This window comes from Lutra lutra, chromosome 9 (genome assembly GCF_902655055.1).
Source record: "Lutra lutra chromosome 9, mLutLut1.2, whole genome shotgun sequence".
Lineage (NCBI taxonomy): Eukaryota > Metazoa > Chordata > Mammalia > Carnivora > Mustelidae > Lutra > Lutra lutra.
Window position 1 is genome coordinate 37,785,727 of NC_062286.1, and position 18,226 is coordinate 37,803,952.

Below are 18,226 nucleotides of genomic sequence, written 5' to 3' on the forward strand. Positions count from 1 at the left end.
TTATGAACCTTGTCATTATAAACCTGACTTAGAGAGATGGTGCTTCCCTCGTGGTGATAAAATCTAGTTCCTGGGTGGGGATGATGGTCAGACCCTGATCAAGGTGAGTTCTTCATGGTAATGAATGTTCACTGTGAGGTCTCTTGAGATTGCCTAACAGTATTTCCCTGGACAAAACCCTAATTCACTAGGCCAAGCCATCATCACTGTTTTTTTTTTTTTTTAAATAATAAATAAAATACATGAATAAGCAGGAATGAACAAAATTTAATTTTTTTGTTTTAGATAATACTTAAATATTAAGAAAGCTAAAATTTAAAAATTCACAATATGTTGGCTAGGTTTTTCTATACATTATATTTACATAATGATTCTAATTTTACCCTTCCAAGAAGAGTTGCCCAGAAGGGAGGAAAGGCAACCTATGATAGTCTCTGGGGCTTGTACTGTCTTCTCAGGCCAAGTGTCCCCATAGCAAAGAATTGAAGAAGCAAGTGGCCCTCCCCACCCTTTTCCCCTGCTTCCTTTTGTTTTTCTTTGAAGCATTTCTGAATAACAGATGCACAATTAGATTTGGATATAAAAGCTAGACAACTAATACCACTGTGTTTCACTGGAGAAGCCCTGGGACAGACAGGACAGGAATTGCCCCTTATCTATAGGGATACTATGATGGAAGTCAGAGTCGCATTCGAGAGTCATCTGGGACATCTGAGCAAAAGCATAGCTAGCATTGGCTCCGTGAAATGAGGGAATTTGCTCAGTCTGTCTCATGGCGTCTGGTCCGGAAAGCTAGCTTCTAAGCTCCCCTCACCAGGGCAGGGAGGACTCGCCCCCTCTGGGAAGTTGGCTGCAGGAAGGAAAGTCTATCATCCTGTGGCACCAAGCCTCCTGATGTAAAAAACAACTATGCTGAGAGTAAATTAGGTCAATAAGGTGAAAATGTTTACCATACTTGTGGGGTAAATGAATAGTCTATAGTTTAAAATTTACATACTATAAAACTGTGGCAAACTGTAGTCTTAAATAAACCAAAGGCAGTCCCGTGGGGATATTAAATTTGAGAGTAAGCCCAGGGCCTTCTAACTCCTGAGAGCCCGCAGTCTGCCTGTCCATTATAAAGTTTTGTCCAGGTCACCTGGACGAGGCTCTGAAAGCACCTTTAACAACAACAACAAAAAGGCATTAAGAAATTAGGACTCGAGGATTTTAAACCCTAATGTTACTGGCAAGGCCTCATTTTTACGAAATATGAAACACTCTGTTTCTTCCACTTCTAACAGCTCCTTGAGAGAGGCCACCACCACATCATGCTCCTGCAGCATTTCCGGGTAGCGGGACACCGCGCGCTCAATCCTGGCCGAGCGCCGCACGGGGGTGATGAGCTTCACGTCTTGTACTTCCAGCAAGCCGCTTATTCTGCGAGACAGAAGGAGCCATTCAGAATCTCTCGAAGTGTTAAGTGTGGTTTGCCTTTGATATTGGCAGTGGGTGTTTGTTTATTCCATGAGCCTTCAAAGAGTCGATAGGTTTTAAGGAAATGGGGCCTAACACCAAATGGGGTGGGACAAATGAATTCTAAGATTCTTTCTGGCTTTGACAGAAAATTATTCAAAAAACTTCTTTTAAGATGGTGGATCAAACCACAAACTGAAACTGGGCCAACTGGGCATCTTCCTTGTAAACTTTAATGCGTTCCAATAAAAGTAGCCCTGAGGATAGTTTGTAGAGAACTTTCACGTAGTGAATCTGTTCTACATCTCATAAACCCTCTAATGACATTAGCCTAAGAAAACTAGCAGGCTGGTCGGCTAAGAACTTTCATAATAAATTCCAGAGTTAGCAAGAGGTGGTTTTCAGACCCCCTGCTTGCCTTCGTCCTTCTGTGAGTCAGCTGTAATGGCGGGACTGAGAGGGGGTTTTAGGGCTGGAAGAGGCCCGACTGTGCTTTCCAGGGAACTAAAATACAGAACTGTGTGGTCGTGCTGCTTTTGTTCGGAAGCCTTTTTTAAGATCATGGATAGAGACTGATGTTAACGTTTTAGGAAATGGCACTGATACCTGGACACAGTTCCTATGAATTCTGCCTTAAACTTTTACTTATTCAAACATCAAACACTTTCAATAAAAGGCGCAGCTTCTACCTAGCACGTATCCGATGGCGCAGCCTGTTCTTATAGGGCTATTCGCCGTCCCTTCCCTCCTACAGTTTGCCCCTGCTTGGCATTCTGTGTCCCTGCCCCGGGGCCTGGGAGGAAAGGCGGGTGGGATCTGTAAGTGCAGCACCCAGTCCAGGAGGGAGGCGAAACCCATTCCAACCTGTCTCCACACTCCAGCACCACCTTCCTCACGGCGGGTCAGGTCTCCTCAGAGTGCTGTGAGGGTGATGGTGTGTGTGCACAGAAAGGGCACAGGTCTTCCTGTCAGTGGTTCCAACCCTCCCCTCACCCTCAGCTCCTTTTCTTAATGTCAAAGATGGGTTTGACATTAGACCGCCTGTCCTCACATGACGCAGGGGTCTCCATAAACTGCTGGTACTCCGCGTCCGTAGAAGTGAAAATGAGAACAGGGCTTGAGTTAGACCTGTGGACACAAAGCCTACTTAGAGTTTGCTTACCTAGGGATCGGGGCGATCTGTAATTTGATACCAGGATGATTATCCTGTTCTGCCTTAGTTATTTGGGGTGTCGCTGTAACCTGTTCTCCCTCTTTCAGATAAGACTTTTCAGATTCCGTCTTGTCGGCCAGTTCTTCTGTTGCTGTTACATTCGTCTTAGCAACTGGAGAGTCAGAGGTAACGCCTGTGTAGGCAAGGTCAAGAAGGAAAGTAAGATTTAGCAATAGGTTTTTTTTTTTTTTTAAAGATTTTATTTATTTGTCAGAGAGAGAGAGAGTACACACAAGCAGGCAGAGAGGCAGGCAGAGAGAGAGGAGGAAGCAGGCTCCCCGCCGAGCAAGGAGCCCGATCGGGACTCGATCCCAGGACCCCAGGATCATGACCTGAGCCGAAGGCAGTGGCTTAACCCACTGAGCCACCCAGGTGTCCCAGCAATAGGTTTTAATACTGAAACTAAATGCAATAAAATAAAAAGTCAACATACACAGTGATTTCCCAGTTTAAAAAAGAGTAACAGATTTGAAGTGAGATGTGTAGTTTTTCCCACCCAGCCCTCTAACAATGCTCTGCTGTACAAGGCCATCCTTCTAACCAGCCCTCCAGACACCCTTTGGCACTCCTTGTCCCTTTAGATGGATCCTTGATAGTTTTTCCACATTCTGAACACATTCCCACCTCTTATTAGAGGTTCCCTTAGGGACTAATCATTGTTTTTTTTAACCTTATACCATACCTTGGGTCAATTTCTTTGACTCACTAATGTTAACTCAGTTGACCTTCCAATCCCTTCCTACCCAGAGATGACTACATGATTATTACCTTGGGCAATGGGTGAAAAAAATGTCTTGTTTGAACACAATATACATGATAGCTCAATCACAACAACCAAAAGGAAGGGAAGAAAATTGGATTGAGATAGGCAGATATTGTGGCTGGAGGCTAAGACCCTAAAAGAGGTTGGGGGAGCCAAGTAGTGGGAAAGGTATGGATTCCTGTCTTTTTTCTTACCTCTTTGAAAAACAATGCCATGAATTATAAACAAATATCTGAATAGTACCATCATTCCCAGTAGAAGAGCACCAATGGGCATATCTCCTCTGTGACCTTATTCCCAAAAGTAATAGGTTAGTTAGCTATCATTCCACATGACTTGGTTGTTCCCCAAAGTTCCATCTGTCTTAAAGGAGGAACATTTGTTACCTTCTAAGACCAGAAAAATAATCTGTTTTCTTTTCTCAGTGGAGCTTGTTTTTCCTTTCCATTCATATGACAAATATAAGCAATTAGAGTGGGCCACTCCCTGTATTTGGCCCAGTAATTTTCAGAGAAGAGTTTTCTAAAGGTTCTAACCAATGATAGCAATGGTTAGCTAAATGAAAATGTTCCTGCGCCAGCTGATTTTTTAAAAAAAGATTTTATTTATTTATTTTTTAAGATTTTATTTATTTATTTGACAGAGAGATACAGAGAGAACACAAGGAGACAAAGAGGCAAGCAGAGGGAGAGGAAGAAGAAGGCTCTCTGCTGAGCAGAGAGCCCGATGTGGGGCTCTATCCCAGGACCCTGGGATCATGACCTGAGCTGAAGGCAGCTGCTTAACTGACTGAGCCACCCAGGTGCCCCTAGATTTTATTTATTTATTTGGGAAAGAGAGAGAGAGGGATAGAGAGAGAGACAGAGAGAGAAAGAGAACAGAAGCAGGGGGAAGCAGCGGAGGGAGAAGCAGTCTCCCCCACAGGGAGCCCGAAGCAGGGCTTGATCCTAGGACCCTGGGATTATACCCGAGCCAAATGCAGGCGCTTAACGGACTGAGCCACTCAGGTGCCTCTATTTTTAAAGGCTATAATGTGAATTTGGTTGAGTGAGTACAGGTGGGTTGTTATGACACAGAGGCATCTCTCCTTTCTGCCTAAGTCTCGTTTGAGAAAGAGCCACTTGTCTTCTCCCACCTAGCACTCTAGGGAATCAAGATACCCTACCATAGGCTGCTCTTGTGAAAACAACCTATGTTTGGTGTTGAGCAGTATATTTACTTGTAATAATAGAAATAATTCAGCTGATGATGATGGCTGAAAAACCTAGGCTATGGAAACCAAGAAGTGAGAGGGATTTCAGGGGACTTATAATTCTTTTCTTTTTTCCCTTATATGTTCCTCGATGGCTTTTACTTGACTGGTTAGAGGGAGTGACACTTAAAACATTTTTTTAAAAAAGATTTTATTTATTTATTTGACAGAGAGAGATCACAAGTAGGCAGAGAGGCAGGCAGAGAGAGAGAGGAGGAAGCAGGCTCCCTGCCTAGCAGGGAGCCCGATGCCAGACTCCATCCCAGGACACTGAGGTCATGATCTCACTAAGGAGGCAGAGGCTTAACCTGCTGAGTCACCCAGGTGCCCCTAAAGGGAGTGAAATTTAAATACAAAAATAGCAGTACCTTCTGTGGTTCTGTTCGGGTCTTGCAAAATATTAAGAACAACTTCCCGTAACTCTTGTATTGGCTGGAAGAAAGAAAATACATAAACAGTATTAAAAACATTCATGGAGGAAATGATCTAAGGAACTTTGCTTAACATCAAATGAGCTTCTTTTTTTTAAGAAAAATGTTTTCTTTTAAAAAATCTTATCTGACTACAAATAACATCTAAAAAGTTTCAGATTTATAGCTTTATGTAAAAAATAAAGGAACAAAGAAAATGTTGGTTAAATGCTGGCATGCTTTAATGAAGAAATGTGCTTATGGAAAGCTGTCTGTAGTGACATTTCTTTAAATCAGTTAATTTTCTTATTGACTTACATGATCCCACTGAAGATGTATCCTCACATAAAGATTCTGGCCCAAAGATGTAAAGTTAGTTATACAAAAATGCAGCATACGTTTTTAGTGTTGTCTTTACTGGATTTTTGTTTTTTTTATAAAAGTCATATACCTCATTACAGAAAAACTGAACAATAGTGAAACTTAAAAAGAGAAATCACCCATAATCCAATCATCCAGATACAGCCTTTATTTATTTTTTAAAAAGATTTTATTTATTTATTTGACACAGAGAGACACAGCGAGAGAAGAACAGAAGCAGGGGGAGTGGGAGAGGGAGAAGCAGGCTTCCTGCTGAGCAGGGAGCCCGATGCGGGGCTCAATCCCAGGACCCTGGGATCATGACCTGAGCTGAAGGCAGATGCTTAACGACTGAGCCCCCCAGGGACTCCCCCGAATAGAGCCTTTAGCTAGCATTTTGGATAATTTCCCCTAGTCTTTCCTTTCTTTCTTCTTTTATTTAGTAACATAAAAACAACATTGGACGTAACATATAAAATACAATATTAAACATAACATAAAAAACAAAACATTAGAAAAAAGCCATTATTATTAAAAGTACTTTCCTGGTAAATATTAAAAAGTACTTTTCAGGGGTATCTGGGTGGCTCAGTGGGTTAAGCCTTCGGCTCAGGTCATGATCTCAGGGTCCTGGGATTGAGCCCCGCATTGGGCTCTCTGCTCAGCAGGGAGCCTGTTTCCCCTCTCTCTTTCTCTGCCTATTTGTGATTGCTCTCTCTCTCTGTCAAAAAAAAAAAAAAAATCTTAAAAAAAAAAGTACTTTTCTGGTAAAATTATCTGAGATAGACTTCCTTTTTCAAAGTATCTAAACCATCCCATGAAGTAGAACACCATAAGTGAACTGTAATATTTCATAGGAATATTATATTTGGAGCTTGGCCTCTCTCTCTCTCTTTTTTAAAGATTTCATTCATTTATTTTTCACAGAGAGAGAGCACAAGCAGGGAGAGCAGCCAGCAGATGGAGAAGCAGACTCCTGGCTAAGCAGGGAGCCTGATGTGGGACTTGATCCCAGGGCCCTGGCATCATGACCTGAGCTGAAGGCAGACATTTAACCGACTGAGCCACCCAGGTGTCTCTCTCTCTCTTTTTTAAAAATATTTCACCCATTTATTTATTTTTCAGAGAGAGAGAGAGAGAGAGCGAGCGAGCGAGCACAAGCAGGGAGAGCAGCAGGCAGAGGGAGAAGCAGACTCCTGAAGGAGCTTGGTCTTTCTGATCTGGGATTCTCTATCAAATAAATGATAGATGTAAACTGACAACAGAACATAAAAGCAAAGCTGTTCATACATTTTCACAAAATCTAATGTACTTCAAGCTTAAGGGAAGGGGAATAAATGCACAGAATACATTGCGAAAAGTCTGAATTATATGAAACATTTATCAAACATATTTTACATTTTTACAGGCTTCTAGTTAAAGACGATGGATTGAATATACATTTATTTCTAATCCCTACGGAAACTCTAGTGAAATGATAATGGGATTAAAGGGGGCAATAACTACAAAGAATAGAGGAAATAGCAACAAGATTTGGAAGCTAGAATGTAGAAGGAAGAGATAACCAACTTAACTGACAGGAAGGAGCTGAATCCTAAGCTGGCAGTGTGGCTGAGAAACAACATGATTCAACCCCAGGGCCTTTCTGAAAGGCTCAAGAATGAATGGTGGGGTCAAAATCAGGAGGATTCTTGAGCATCTGTTCAGCAGTCAGAACTCTAAGTCTTTTTTTTTTTTAAACATGTTATTAATTGAGAGAGAGAGACAGAGAGAGCACAAGGCTGGGAAAGAGCTAGAGGCAGAGGGAGAGGGAGAAGCAGACTTCCTGCTGAGTGGGAAGCTCAACTCCAGGCAAAATCCCAGGGTCCTGAGATCGTGACCCAAGCCAAAGTCAGAAGCTTAACGGACTGAGCCACCCAGGTGCCCCTCCAAGTCTTTAACCTAACAGAAAACTGAAGATGTATTTTCCAAGTCTCTGGGGAATATCAAGCACTATTGAAGGTGGGGATGCCCACCGAAAAAAAGGGATAAAGGAAAGTTTCCATGCTGAAGGTTGAGATTCCCAGCTCTCTTCTCCCCCACAACACTGGTAATGTGGTTTCCAGATCCTTCTTTAGAGAATATGGGCAATTTTAGAGGAAAGATCTAGATATTGAAGGTTCTTCAACCAGTTAGATCAGCCAGATCACCCTGTGGTAAAACCTCTTCTGTGTGTCCAGAGCTTTTTCAATCCACCTCTTTGTATACAGCCCAGTTTTTACTGGCATCTCAGTAAAGCTTTTAATGAACAATAGAAAAGAAAAGAAAAGAAAAGAAAAGAAAAGAAAAGAAAAGAAAACCATCACCACCAACAGCAATAACACAAAACAGAGTGAGAAGAAAACCATTGGAGAGGCGCCTGGGTGCCTCAGTGGGTTAAGTGTCGGTCTTGGGGTTTCAGCTCAGGTCGGTCATGATCTTGTAGGTCATGGGATTAAGCCCTGAGTGAGGCTTCATGCTCAGTGGGAAGTCTGTTGAAGATTCTCTCCCTCTGCCCCTCCCGCCATGCACACACACCGGCTCTCTCTTTCAAATAAAAATAATGAAATTAAAAAAAAATAAAACCACCCCCAACAACAACACAAAAAACAGAGAGAGAAGAAAAGCACTGGAGAATAAAAACAGGCAATGCTGATAGAAATGGGAATGTGAGGGTAATGGTGAAAGGTCCCAGAATAATAGGCAAAGATAGTGGGAAAGAGCAACCTGTAGAGACTGGAACTTGTCAGAAAGTTCTGGGAGAAGGGTCTTTAGGAAAAAGAAATCGATAAGCTATCTGATGTTTTAAAAGTATTGAGAAATTTTGGACCTCATCAAGATAAAAAGCTCCTGCGCAACAAAGGAAACAATCAACAAAACTAAAAGGCAACCAATGGAACGGGAGAAGATATTTGCAAATGACATATCTGATAAAGGGTTAGTTTCCAGAATCTATAAAGAACTCATCAAGGGGCTCCTGGGTGGCTCAGTGGGTTAAAGCCTTTGTCTTTGGCTCAGGTCATGATCCCAGGGTTCTGGGATCCAGCCCCAAATCGGGCTCTTTGCTCCGTGAGGAGTCTGCTTCCTCCCCTCTCTCTCTCTCTGCCTGCCTCTCTGCCTGCTTGTGATCTCTGTCACATAAATAAATAAAATCTTAAAAAAAAAAAAGAACTCATCAAAATCAATACCCCCAAAATAAATCATCCAATTGAGAAATGGGCAGAAGACATGAACGGACAGACATTTCTCCAAAGAAGACATATAAATGGCTAAGAGGCACATGAAAAAATACTCAGCATTACTTGGCATCAGGGAAATACAAACCAAAACCACAAGGAGATATCACTGCCCACCTGTAAAAATAGCTAAAATTAACAACTGAGGAAACAATAGTTGTTGGCGAAGATGTAGAGAAAGGGAAACACTTTTGCATTATTGGTGGGAATGCAAGTGGTAAAGCCACTCTGGGAAATAGTATGGAGAGTCCTCAAAAAGTTAAAAATAGAACTACCCTAAGACCCAGCAATTATACTACTGGTATTTATCAAAGGATACAAAAATCTGGATTCGAAGGGGCACATGGACCTCAATGTTTATAGTAGCCCTATCTGCAATAGCCAAATTATGGAAAGAACCCGAATGTCCATCAACTTATGAATGGATAAAGAAAATGTGGTGTATATATACACATTGGACTATTACTCAGCCATCAAAAAGAATGAAGTCTTGCCATTTGAAACAACGTGGATGGAACTAGAGTGTATTATGCTAAGCGAAATAAGTCAGAGAAAGACAAATATCAATGATTTTACTCATATGTAGGATTTAAGAAACTAAACAGATGAACATAGGGGAAGAGAAGGAAAAAGAAAATAAGATGAAAACAGGGAGACAAATCATAAGTGACTCTTAACTATAGACAATAAACTGAGGGCTGCTGGAGGGGTGGTGGGTGGAGGGATGAGTTAAATGGGTGATGGGCATTAAAGAGGGCACTTGTGGTGAGCATTTTGTGTTACGTGTAAGTGATGAATCACTAAATTCTACTGCTGAAACCAATACTACACTACATGTTAACTAACTTGAATGAAAAAGAAAAAAAAGAAATATTGAGAAATTTCTATAGAGAAAAGTTTGGAATCAATTATATACTAATAAATACTCAGAAAACTAAGCAAAGGGAAAACAAGACAATAATTAACTTCAGGAAAATTAGAAGATCATGCTTGAAAGGTAAAATAACCTTAGTATGTATTACATGGCTCAATGTATTTATGTATTTCTTACATATTCATAACAATATGAACACAGGATTATTCATAACAACAGTGACCAGGATTTCCATATGACTCTAATGGAAATATGGAGGATGGCAAAATTTGCAGGGTGTGTGTCAGAAAGAGGGTTAAATCCTTATCCTGCATAGTTGGAAATCTACAAATCATGTCTAAAACTGAAAAATCAAGAAATAGCAATATAAGCACACTATCTGAAACTATCCAGGTAAATATGAAAATAATCAGTTTGCTCTGGGAAGTGGGAAATAGGAGGTCTTATGGACGAAACTTACTGGATGGTTTTGACTATTTAAACTATGTGCATCTACAACTCTGATTTTGAACAATAGGAAGAGGTATGGTAGAATAGAAAATGACATGGAAAGTGACATTTAGGTGAAAAGAGTTATGAAACTTGGATGCAGTCTTTGTTAAAAAAAGTCATATGGAGACAGTGGTTTCACTAAGTTTTAGAATTAAATTTTTTTCATGTACTGGCTCTGAATTATTGCTGTGTGAATATCGATATGTTGGGCTTAATGTATCTTCAGTTTTTTTATGATGAGGTATAATTTTGTAAGTACTGCATATTGATGTAACTTTCCATGCTATTACTTTCTACAAGTGCATATTTCTACGATGAGTATAAAGTGAGACACATTCATTTAATAAGAACAGTGATTCTATTAGTTTACATGAAACACTATTTCTACTGAATAAAATAGTTTTTTTATTAATTTCTTTTCAGCATAACAGAATTCATTGTTTATGCACCACACCCAGTGCTCCATGCCATATGTGCCCTCTATAATACCCACCACCTGGCTCCCCCAACCTCCCACCCCCCGCCCCTTCAAAACCCTCAGATTGTTTTTCAGAGTCCATAGTCTCTCATGGTTCACCTCCCCTTCCAATTTCCCTCATCTCCCTTCTCCTCTCCATCTCCCTATGTCCTCCTTGTTATTTGTTATGCTCCACAAATAAGTGAAACCATATGATAATTGACTCTCTCTGCTTGACTTATTTCACTCAGCATAATCTCTTCCAGTCCCGTCCATGTTGCTACAAAAGTTGGGTATTCATCCTTTCTGATGGAGGCATAATACTCCATAGTGTATATGGACCACATCTTCCTTAAAAATATTTATTTATTCATTTGAGAGAGAGAGAGAGAGAGAGAGAGAGAAAGAGAGAGTAAGAGAGAGCATGTGAGCAGTGGGGAGAGGCAGAGGGAGAGAGAGAATCTCAAGCAGACTCCCTGCTGAGTGGAGAATAGGGAGCCCAATCACATGACCCATGAGATCATGACTTGAATTGGAATCACGAGTTGGACGCTTAACTGACTGAGCCACCCAGGTGCCCCTCTAGCAAATAAATTTTTAATTAAATGTACATAAAGGACTTGTGCTTCATAATCTATGTATACTTGATGAAGTAAATTAGAAATTTACAATTACATTGTATGACTGCCATACTGCAAACAACAGACAACTAACATGAGAGAATTTTCCGGAAGTTACCCACCCAAGACAGATACTCACTGTTGCCCCATTTCTAATGGCCTCTTCGTACAGCCCAATAACATCAAAGGGACCTTTACTTGCCAACAACTTTGCTTTACAGATCCAGAATTTAGCAAATTTTTCGACCTCAGGAATACTGGACAATATGGTAAATACTGCATTAGAAGGTACACCCTGTAAAAAAAAAAAAAATACCCAGAGGTAATTATTACCATTTTGCTGTTATTCTCACATCTAATGTTCATCAGAGCAGTTATGCAGAAATCAGTCTGATCACTTTTGCTTAATTTCTAAAAAATTTCAAATTTACTGAGGTACAGTTTACATATAATAAAATGCATCCATTTAAACAGTGTATTTGAATAAGTTTTGACACTGGTCATTCAACTTTAAGAGTTACATGAGACCAAATTGTAAAATGTTTTTCACAGCTGAAGGTAAGGAATATGTTTACATTTTTATGCAAAACCAAACCCCAAGCCAAACCAAACCAAGCCCTACAGGAATCAACATTCATATATTTCTTACATATTCATAATAATGTGAACACTGAATAGTGAATAGAATTTCCACATGTTTCTAGCAGAAGTATGAAGGATGGCACAGGTAAGCCAAGGGTCATGGGGTGTGTATATTTGTGTCTGTTGAAGATCCATGCAGCATATATAAAAAGGACTAATTCTCACAAAAAGTAACTTTAAAATATCCTCACTAATTTGGTCCCCTTCTGGCTTGTATCCAGAGCAGAAAGTGACATGGACCAGGAGGAATATGGGGAGTTACCATGACCAGAAACCCAGATACTGGCACACTCAGCTAAGCAGTGCATCCTACTCCTCCTGAGAGGGGGAAGCCCCAAAGGTAAGCTCGCAGTCAAGAATCCTCAATGTCTGAGAAAACCAACACTGCGTGAAAGAGGCATAAATCTCAACAGAATAGAAGAAAAAATCAATGAGCTGAAAATTTGGCTGTGGGATTCTTCCAGAACTCAGTGTGACAGAACAGAGAAATGAAGGGTATGAAAGAGAAGTTGAGAGTTCTGGAGGGAATATCTATTAATCAGGAATTCCAACACCCAACTAAGAGATGGAACATTCACCATGACTGATCAGACATGCATTTCAACAAATTCTATCAAGCAGAACACATAACAAGCTACATTTACAATGTAGTATAATTAGAAACTGGAAAAAAAAGATCGTCAGGAAAAACAAAACAAAACAGAACTCTATCTGGAAGTTAAAAGATATTCTTCTAAGATAACTTTCAGGTTAAAGAACTCAAAATGGAAATCTCAAACTATTTAGAGATGAACAATAATGAGCATGCTTGTCAATTATTAACCTATGGCCTCCTAGCTCCAAACCCACCTTTTATCCTCTGTTTTGGGGCACTGGGGCTGGAATTCTGTAAATCACCCACTGTTTTCACAGCACAGAGTTCTGCCAGTATGGGGAAATAGAGGGAGACTGTGGGCATGGAGAAGAGAGGGATTTCCTCTTTCGCCACCCCAGCAAAGGGTCTTCGCTCTGGCAGCAACAGTAGATTCTAGCCTCTACCTTTTTTCCTGGTGCTTACAGATCCTGCCTCACTGCGCTCTCTCAGAGGCAAAAGCACCCAGTGGGTAGCATCCTTTCCTCAAGGTCTGAGTCCCAGCCCTGCTGGGCCCCTCCACCAGTTTTTGGTACCAGCATCTTCTAGGTAGTATGGCCTCCTTAGAGTTGGAGTTTATTTCTCCTAGCTTCTAGATTCTAATACCCTCAACCTCTCTTCATTCCCCTTAGCCCAGTGGGTGATAGCTACTTTCTGAAGTTAGCATCTCTGTTACCTCAGGTTCCCTTTTGCTGTCAGCCCTGTGTGTAGTACCCACATTTCCTCTGATGGTCCCTGTACCATTTTTGTGCACTGAGGCTTACAAGGTTCTTTCATGTCCAACAGTCAGCATCTGCTCCTCTTTGTATGTACCAGAGAGTCAGGGTGCCTGGGAATTTTTATCTCCCCAGGGGCAGCCATTAATCAATGACCATGGAGGTATTAATACTCTAGGTTCCTTGCCCTGATCAGGATGATTCTGAGAGCTCTGATCCAGTCTCCAGAGCTCCCCTGTGGGATTGTGCCACAGTTATATTCCATGGATTTTGTTTGATACCACATCCTTCTTGTTCCCCTTCCCTTCTGGGCCAACATCCCCAATCCTCTCTGTTTTCCCTGGGACCCTCTTCCTAATAAATTACTTTCACACAAATTCTCCTCTTAGGGTTTGCTTCTAGGGAACTTACATAAGACATTGTGAAACACCCTTTACATTACATTCATTCTATTAGAATACCTGGTGCAGTTTCTGTTTTTCTGAGTTGGCTGACTAATACAGAACCTTACCTAATCAAACATAAAGGATATGACCAAAGCTAAACTCAGAGGCAAATTTATAGTATTAAAATGTATTTTTAAGAAAATAAGATTGACATAAATGATTTAAGCTTTCAACTAAAAAGGCTAATTAAAAACAATAAACATAAAAACAGATTCAGACATTGATGCAAGAGGAAAAAAAATCAATAAAACCCCAGAGATGGCCATTTAAAAAGATTGATAGAGAAATCTTTAAATAAAAGTCACAGAATCACTAAAATTAGCTCAGGAAATATAAAACCCCAATAGACCAATGGTCACAGAAAAAATTGAAAAGATATACCCAAAACTATGCTCCATAGTCTAGATGACTTTATGAGCAAGTTCTTATCAAAGCTTCAGAGAAAAAATAATTCTCATGTTGTATAAACTACTTTCAGAGTACAAGGGAAGAGGAAAATGCCCAACTTATCAAGGCCAGCATAATACTAATATTAGGGAAACACAAGAAAAGACAACAAAAGAGCATATATAAAAATCTGAAATAAAATAATTGCAACTCACAAAACTATATACTTCATTTTTCTATGTGCCTACATGGTATGTACATGCATAAAAGCTGTCTGGATGGATAATTGGCAATAGTGGTCAGGTCTAGGGAGAAGCCTGGGATGTATAATTCGTGTGTGTGCATGCATGCACAGATGTGCTTGGTGGGGAGGTCTAGTCATTTTCTTTTGAAATGTTTTTAATTTTATTTATATTATTATTATTATTATTGTTATTACTATTTTTAGAGGGAGGGAGGGGCAGAGGGAGCCAGAGAATTTTAAGCAGGCTCTATGCGCAGGCATAGTGCAAAGCCAGGCATGGGGCTCAGTCTCATGACCCTGAGATCATGACTTGAGCTGAAATCGAGAGTCCTGACGGTTAACCAACTGAGCCACCCAATTGTCCCTGAAATGTTTTTAATAATAAGAATGTATTCATGGGGGTGCCTGGGTAGCTCAGTCCATTAAGCGTCTGCCTTCGGCTCAGGTCATGATCCCAGGTTTCTGGGATTGGGTCCCACATTGGGTTCCCTGGCCAATGGGGAGACTGCTTCTCCTTCTCCTTCTGTAGCTCCTTCTGCTTTTCTCTCTGTGTCAAATAAATAAATAAAATCTAAAACAAAAATTGTTATAGGGGACGCCTGGGTGGCTCAGTTGGTTAAGCAGCTGCCTTCGGCTCAGGTCATGATCCCAGCGTCCTGGGATCGAGTCCCGCATCGGGCTCCTTGCTTGTCAGGGAACCTGCTTCTCCCTCTGCCTCTGCCTGCCATTCTGTCTGCCTGTGCTCACTCTCTCTCCCTCGCTCTCTCTGACAAATAAATAAATAAAATCTTTAAAAAAAAATTGTTATAGAGTGTATTCATGCATTTTCTTTAATACAATGAAAATAAAAGAAAGAGCAACAACAAAAAAGAACTGAACTTTAGTTCCATCAGGGGGAAATAATTAATGTTTAACTGAATTTTGTGAAAAAATTGCCTGGAATAGACCTACATTGAAGGTTTCCTTTTTCTGTTGCTGTCCAATGCCATCAGCCAAAGGACAGAATTTGGTTTACTTCAGGCAAGGACCTTAGTATAGATGTCTACACAATTGTTTTTTTTTTTTTTTTTAAGATTTTATTTATTTATTTGTCAGAGAGAGAGAGAGAGAGAGTGCACAAGCAGGCGAAGTGGCAGGGAGAGGCAGAGAGAGAAGCAGGCTCCCGGCTGAGCAAGGAGCCTGATGTGGGACTCAATCCCAGGACACTGGGATCATGACCTGAGCCAAAGGCAGCAGCTTAACCCACTGAGCCACCCAGGTGCCCTACACAATTGTTTCTTATTAATATATTTTTCCTTCAAGGCATCTTCTAGGGATCATACCCTTTGCTTACCATCTCCTTTATCTTTATCTGCAGAATCCAAGATACAATATAGCTGCCAATTATAGCTACCCAAAGTCATCAGGATAACCAAATTTTATACATGACCTTGCCTTTGACTTCAGCTTATCACTCCTTGACCTTGATGCCTAAAGAAGGCAAAATTCCTTTTGGATCCCTTGAGAGGCAGACTGCTTGGGTTAGTTTTCCAACTTCTTTGTGCCTCAGTTTCATTTGTAAAGTGGGCATGGTAATAGTTGTTATTGATAATTGTATGAGATCATGTAAGTAAAGTGTTAGAACAGTGCCTGGCATATAAGAGCCTTTATTTAAGTGCATGCCATCATTATTATTGCTATTCTATATTTAAAAAAGCAGATGAATTTCTGCCAAGACCAAGGTTATCTCTCTTACACTATATTTAAGAAAAATATTTAAAAACTACAAGTTCGGGGCGCCTGGGTGGCTCAGTGGGTTGGGCCTCAGCATTCGGCTCAGGTCGTGGTCTCGGGGTCCTGGGATAGAGCCCCACATCGGGCTCTCTGCTCAGCGGGGAGCCTGCTTCCCTGCCTACTTGTGATCTCTCTCTCAAATAAATAAATAAAATCTTAAAAAAAATGAAAACTTAAAAAAAGAGTAAAAACTATAAAGTTCTAGGCCAAAGCTTTGGGAACTTATCCTCCTTACTCACCTCCTCAATGAGTTGCAGACATTGTGTTAGAGTGCTGTTAATTTTGTTGGACAGTTCAAGTTGTGCTTTCTTTTCTTCTTCTTCTTCTTCCATACTCTTCCAGAATGAAATATTCATTTCCTCTATTATTTTTCTTTTTGTTTTAAGTTCCATAGGAGGCCGCTTATAGATTTTCCCCTTAGATTTCTGCCATTCTTCCAGTTGTTTCCTGTTATAAAATTAAGAGTCGGGGGATGGGAAAATGCTTTAGGTTTCTTTTTGTATGTAGTCACACTTTCAAAGTATAAGATATGCATAGATTGAGTACCACTAAATACCTTCAATTACACACAAAGTCAGGAGAATGGAGTTAAAAACAATTTACAAATGGGTAATTACCACAATGGTTGCCCCTATCCTTCGGAAGGCAGATTGCAGAGGGATTACTAGGATCTCACTCTTCAAATTCCTTGACTTCATGATTATTCTTCATTATTTTTCTCTAAAAATTTTTATTTCACCTGTATATTACTTCTGGCACTTGCTTTCCTAAAACATCCCTCCACCTCTGAGATCACAAACTCAGCATTCCATTTCTCTTACCATAAACTCTCTATCTGCCACTCAACCAGACCCACCAAACCTGCATTCTGCCCTTAATAGAGTCTTGGCCAGAGTCACCCACTTTTCCTGGTTCATTAGCCCTCTCCTGGCCACACATGACCACCTTTTTCTTCCTAAACAAGATCAATAACTTCAGGAATCATAAGTAGCTAGTCTCTGATGGTAGCCAAATCTTAATCCTCACTCTCCTCCACCCGCTCCTGCTTCTAAGCAGTCAACAGATAACTGTTGGAAGAGGTACCAATACCCATAGACTCAAGCATGTGAATGTAGGCTTTTCAGCTTCTTTAAATTACTACATGTTTATAACTTACGGATATACATTTCAAGACAGATTTTCCTCTAGAGCCCCAAACTTTATAAAACCCACTGCCTAGTTGGTGTTTTGTAATTTGATGTTTGACAGTCACTTCAAATTTAATGCTGTCTAAAATAAAGATCTTGATGTTCATCTCCAAACCTGTTCCCAAATAGCCGATATTGGTAAATAGTACCCCAATCTACCCAGTTTCTGGGACCTAGAATGAGGGGTTGTCTTTACATAGTTCTTTCTTTCCCTCACATCTGACACAACATTGTACGGCCAGTAGGCTTCTATCTCTACTACCATGACCCGAGTCTGTATCACTGTCACCTTCCTCCTGAAATGCTGTAGCAACTTCCTTCCTAACTCATGTCCTTGCTTCCACTCTCACCCTCAACAAATTCATCATGTGCCCAGTAGCCAGAGTAGTTTTTAAAGTGTAGAACAGACCATGTCACTGCTCATACCCCTTTCCCTCTTACTCTGTCCCCACCAGGAGCTTTGATGTTCCTTCAGTTACTTGACCCACCCTCATTCCTGTCTCAGGGTCTTGAATTATCATCTTCATTCAGTCCTCTGCTCAAATGATACCTCTTAGAAGAGATAATTATGTGTATTATTTAATTTCATCAATGTGTTGATTTTCTGTCTTCTCCACTAGAATGCAAGTTCTGTGAAGGCAGACACCTTGGATGTCCCAGTGCCTAGCTCAGTGTCTAGAACCCACAAGGGTTCAGTAACATACAGCAAAATTCACCTTTTTTTGGAAGTGTATGGTTCTGTGAGATTTGACAAATGCACAAAGTCATGTCACCCCAACTACAATATAATCCCTTCAAAAATTCCTTCATGCTTCTTGGTAGTCAACCCTTCTCCTCATCCTCAGCTGCTGGTGATCACTGATCAGTTTTCTGACCTTATGGTTTTGCTCCTTCCAGAATATCAATAACTAATTAACCCTCGTTTCTCTCCTTGACTCCAGAGCACAATCCATAGCGCTTATTTCAGCCCCAAGTGCCCCAACTCCTTCACCTTCATGGTAACCACCTGCTTAATGACAGAAGCTGAGATGTCTGGCATGTGTTTTCTCT

The 18,226-nt window shown here is 40.6% G+C and overlaps 1 protein-coding gene across 1 annotated transcript in view; it reads right to left on the reverse strand.

The window, feature by feature from the left end:
- Positions 1-247: 247 nt before the first annotated feature.
- The window catches only part of CKAP2L (cytoskeleton associated protein 2 like), a 31,781-nt gene continuing 13,802 nt past the window's right edge, over positions 248-18,226 (reverse strand). Inside the window, exons 5-9 of the mRNA XM_047745826.1 lie at positions 16,229-16,436; positions 11,290-11,445; positions 5,052-5,115; positions 2,618-2,801; positions 248-1,419 (exon numbers count right to left, since the gene is read on the reverse strand). Coding sequence (XP_047601782.1) covers positions 1,194-1,419; positions 2,618-2,801; positions 5,052-5,115; positions 11,290-11,445; positions 16,229-16,436 — 838 coding nt within the window. The 3' untranslated portion in view covers positions 248-1,193. The remainder of the gene's footprint in view (positions 1,420-2,617; positions 2,802-5,051; positions 5,116-11,289; positions 11,446-16,228; positions 16,437-18,226) is intronic.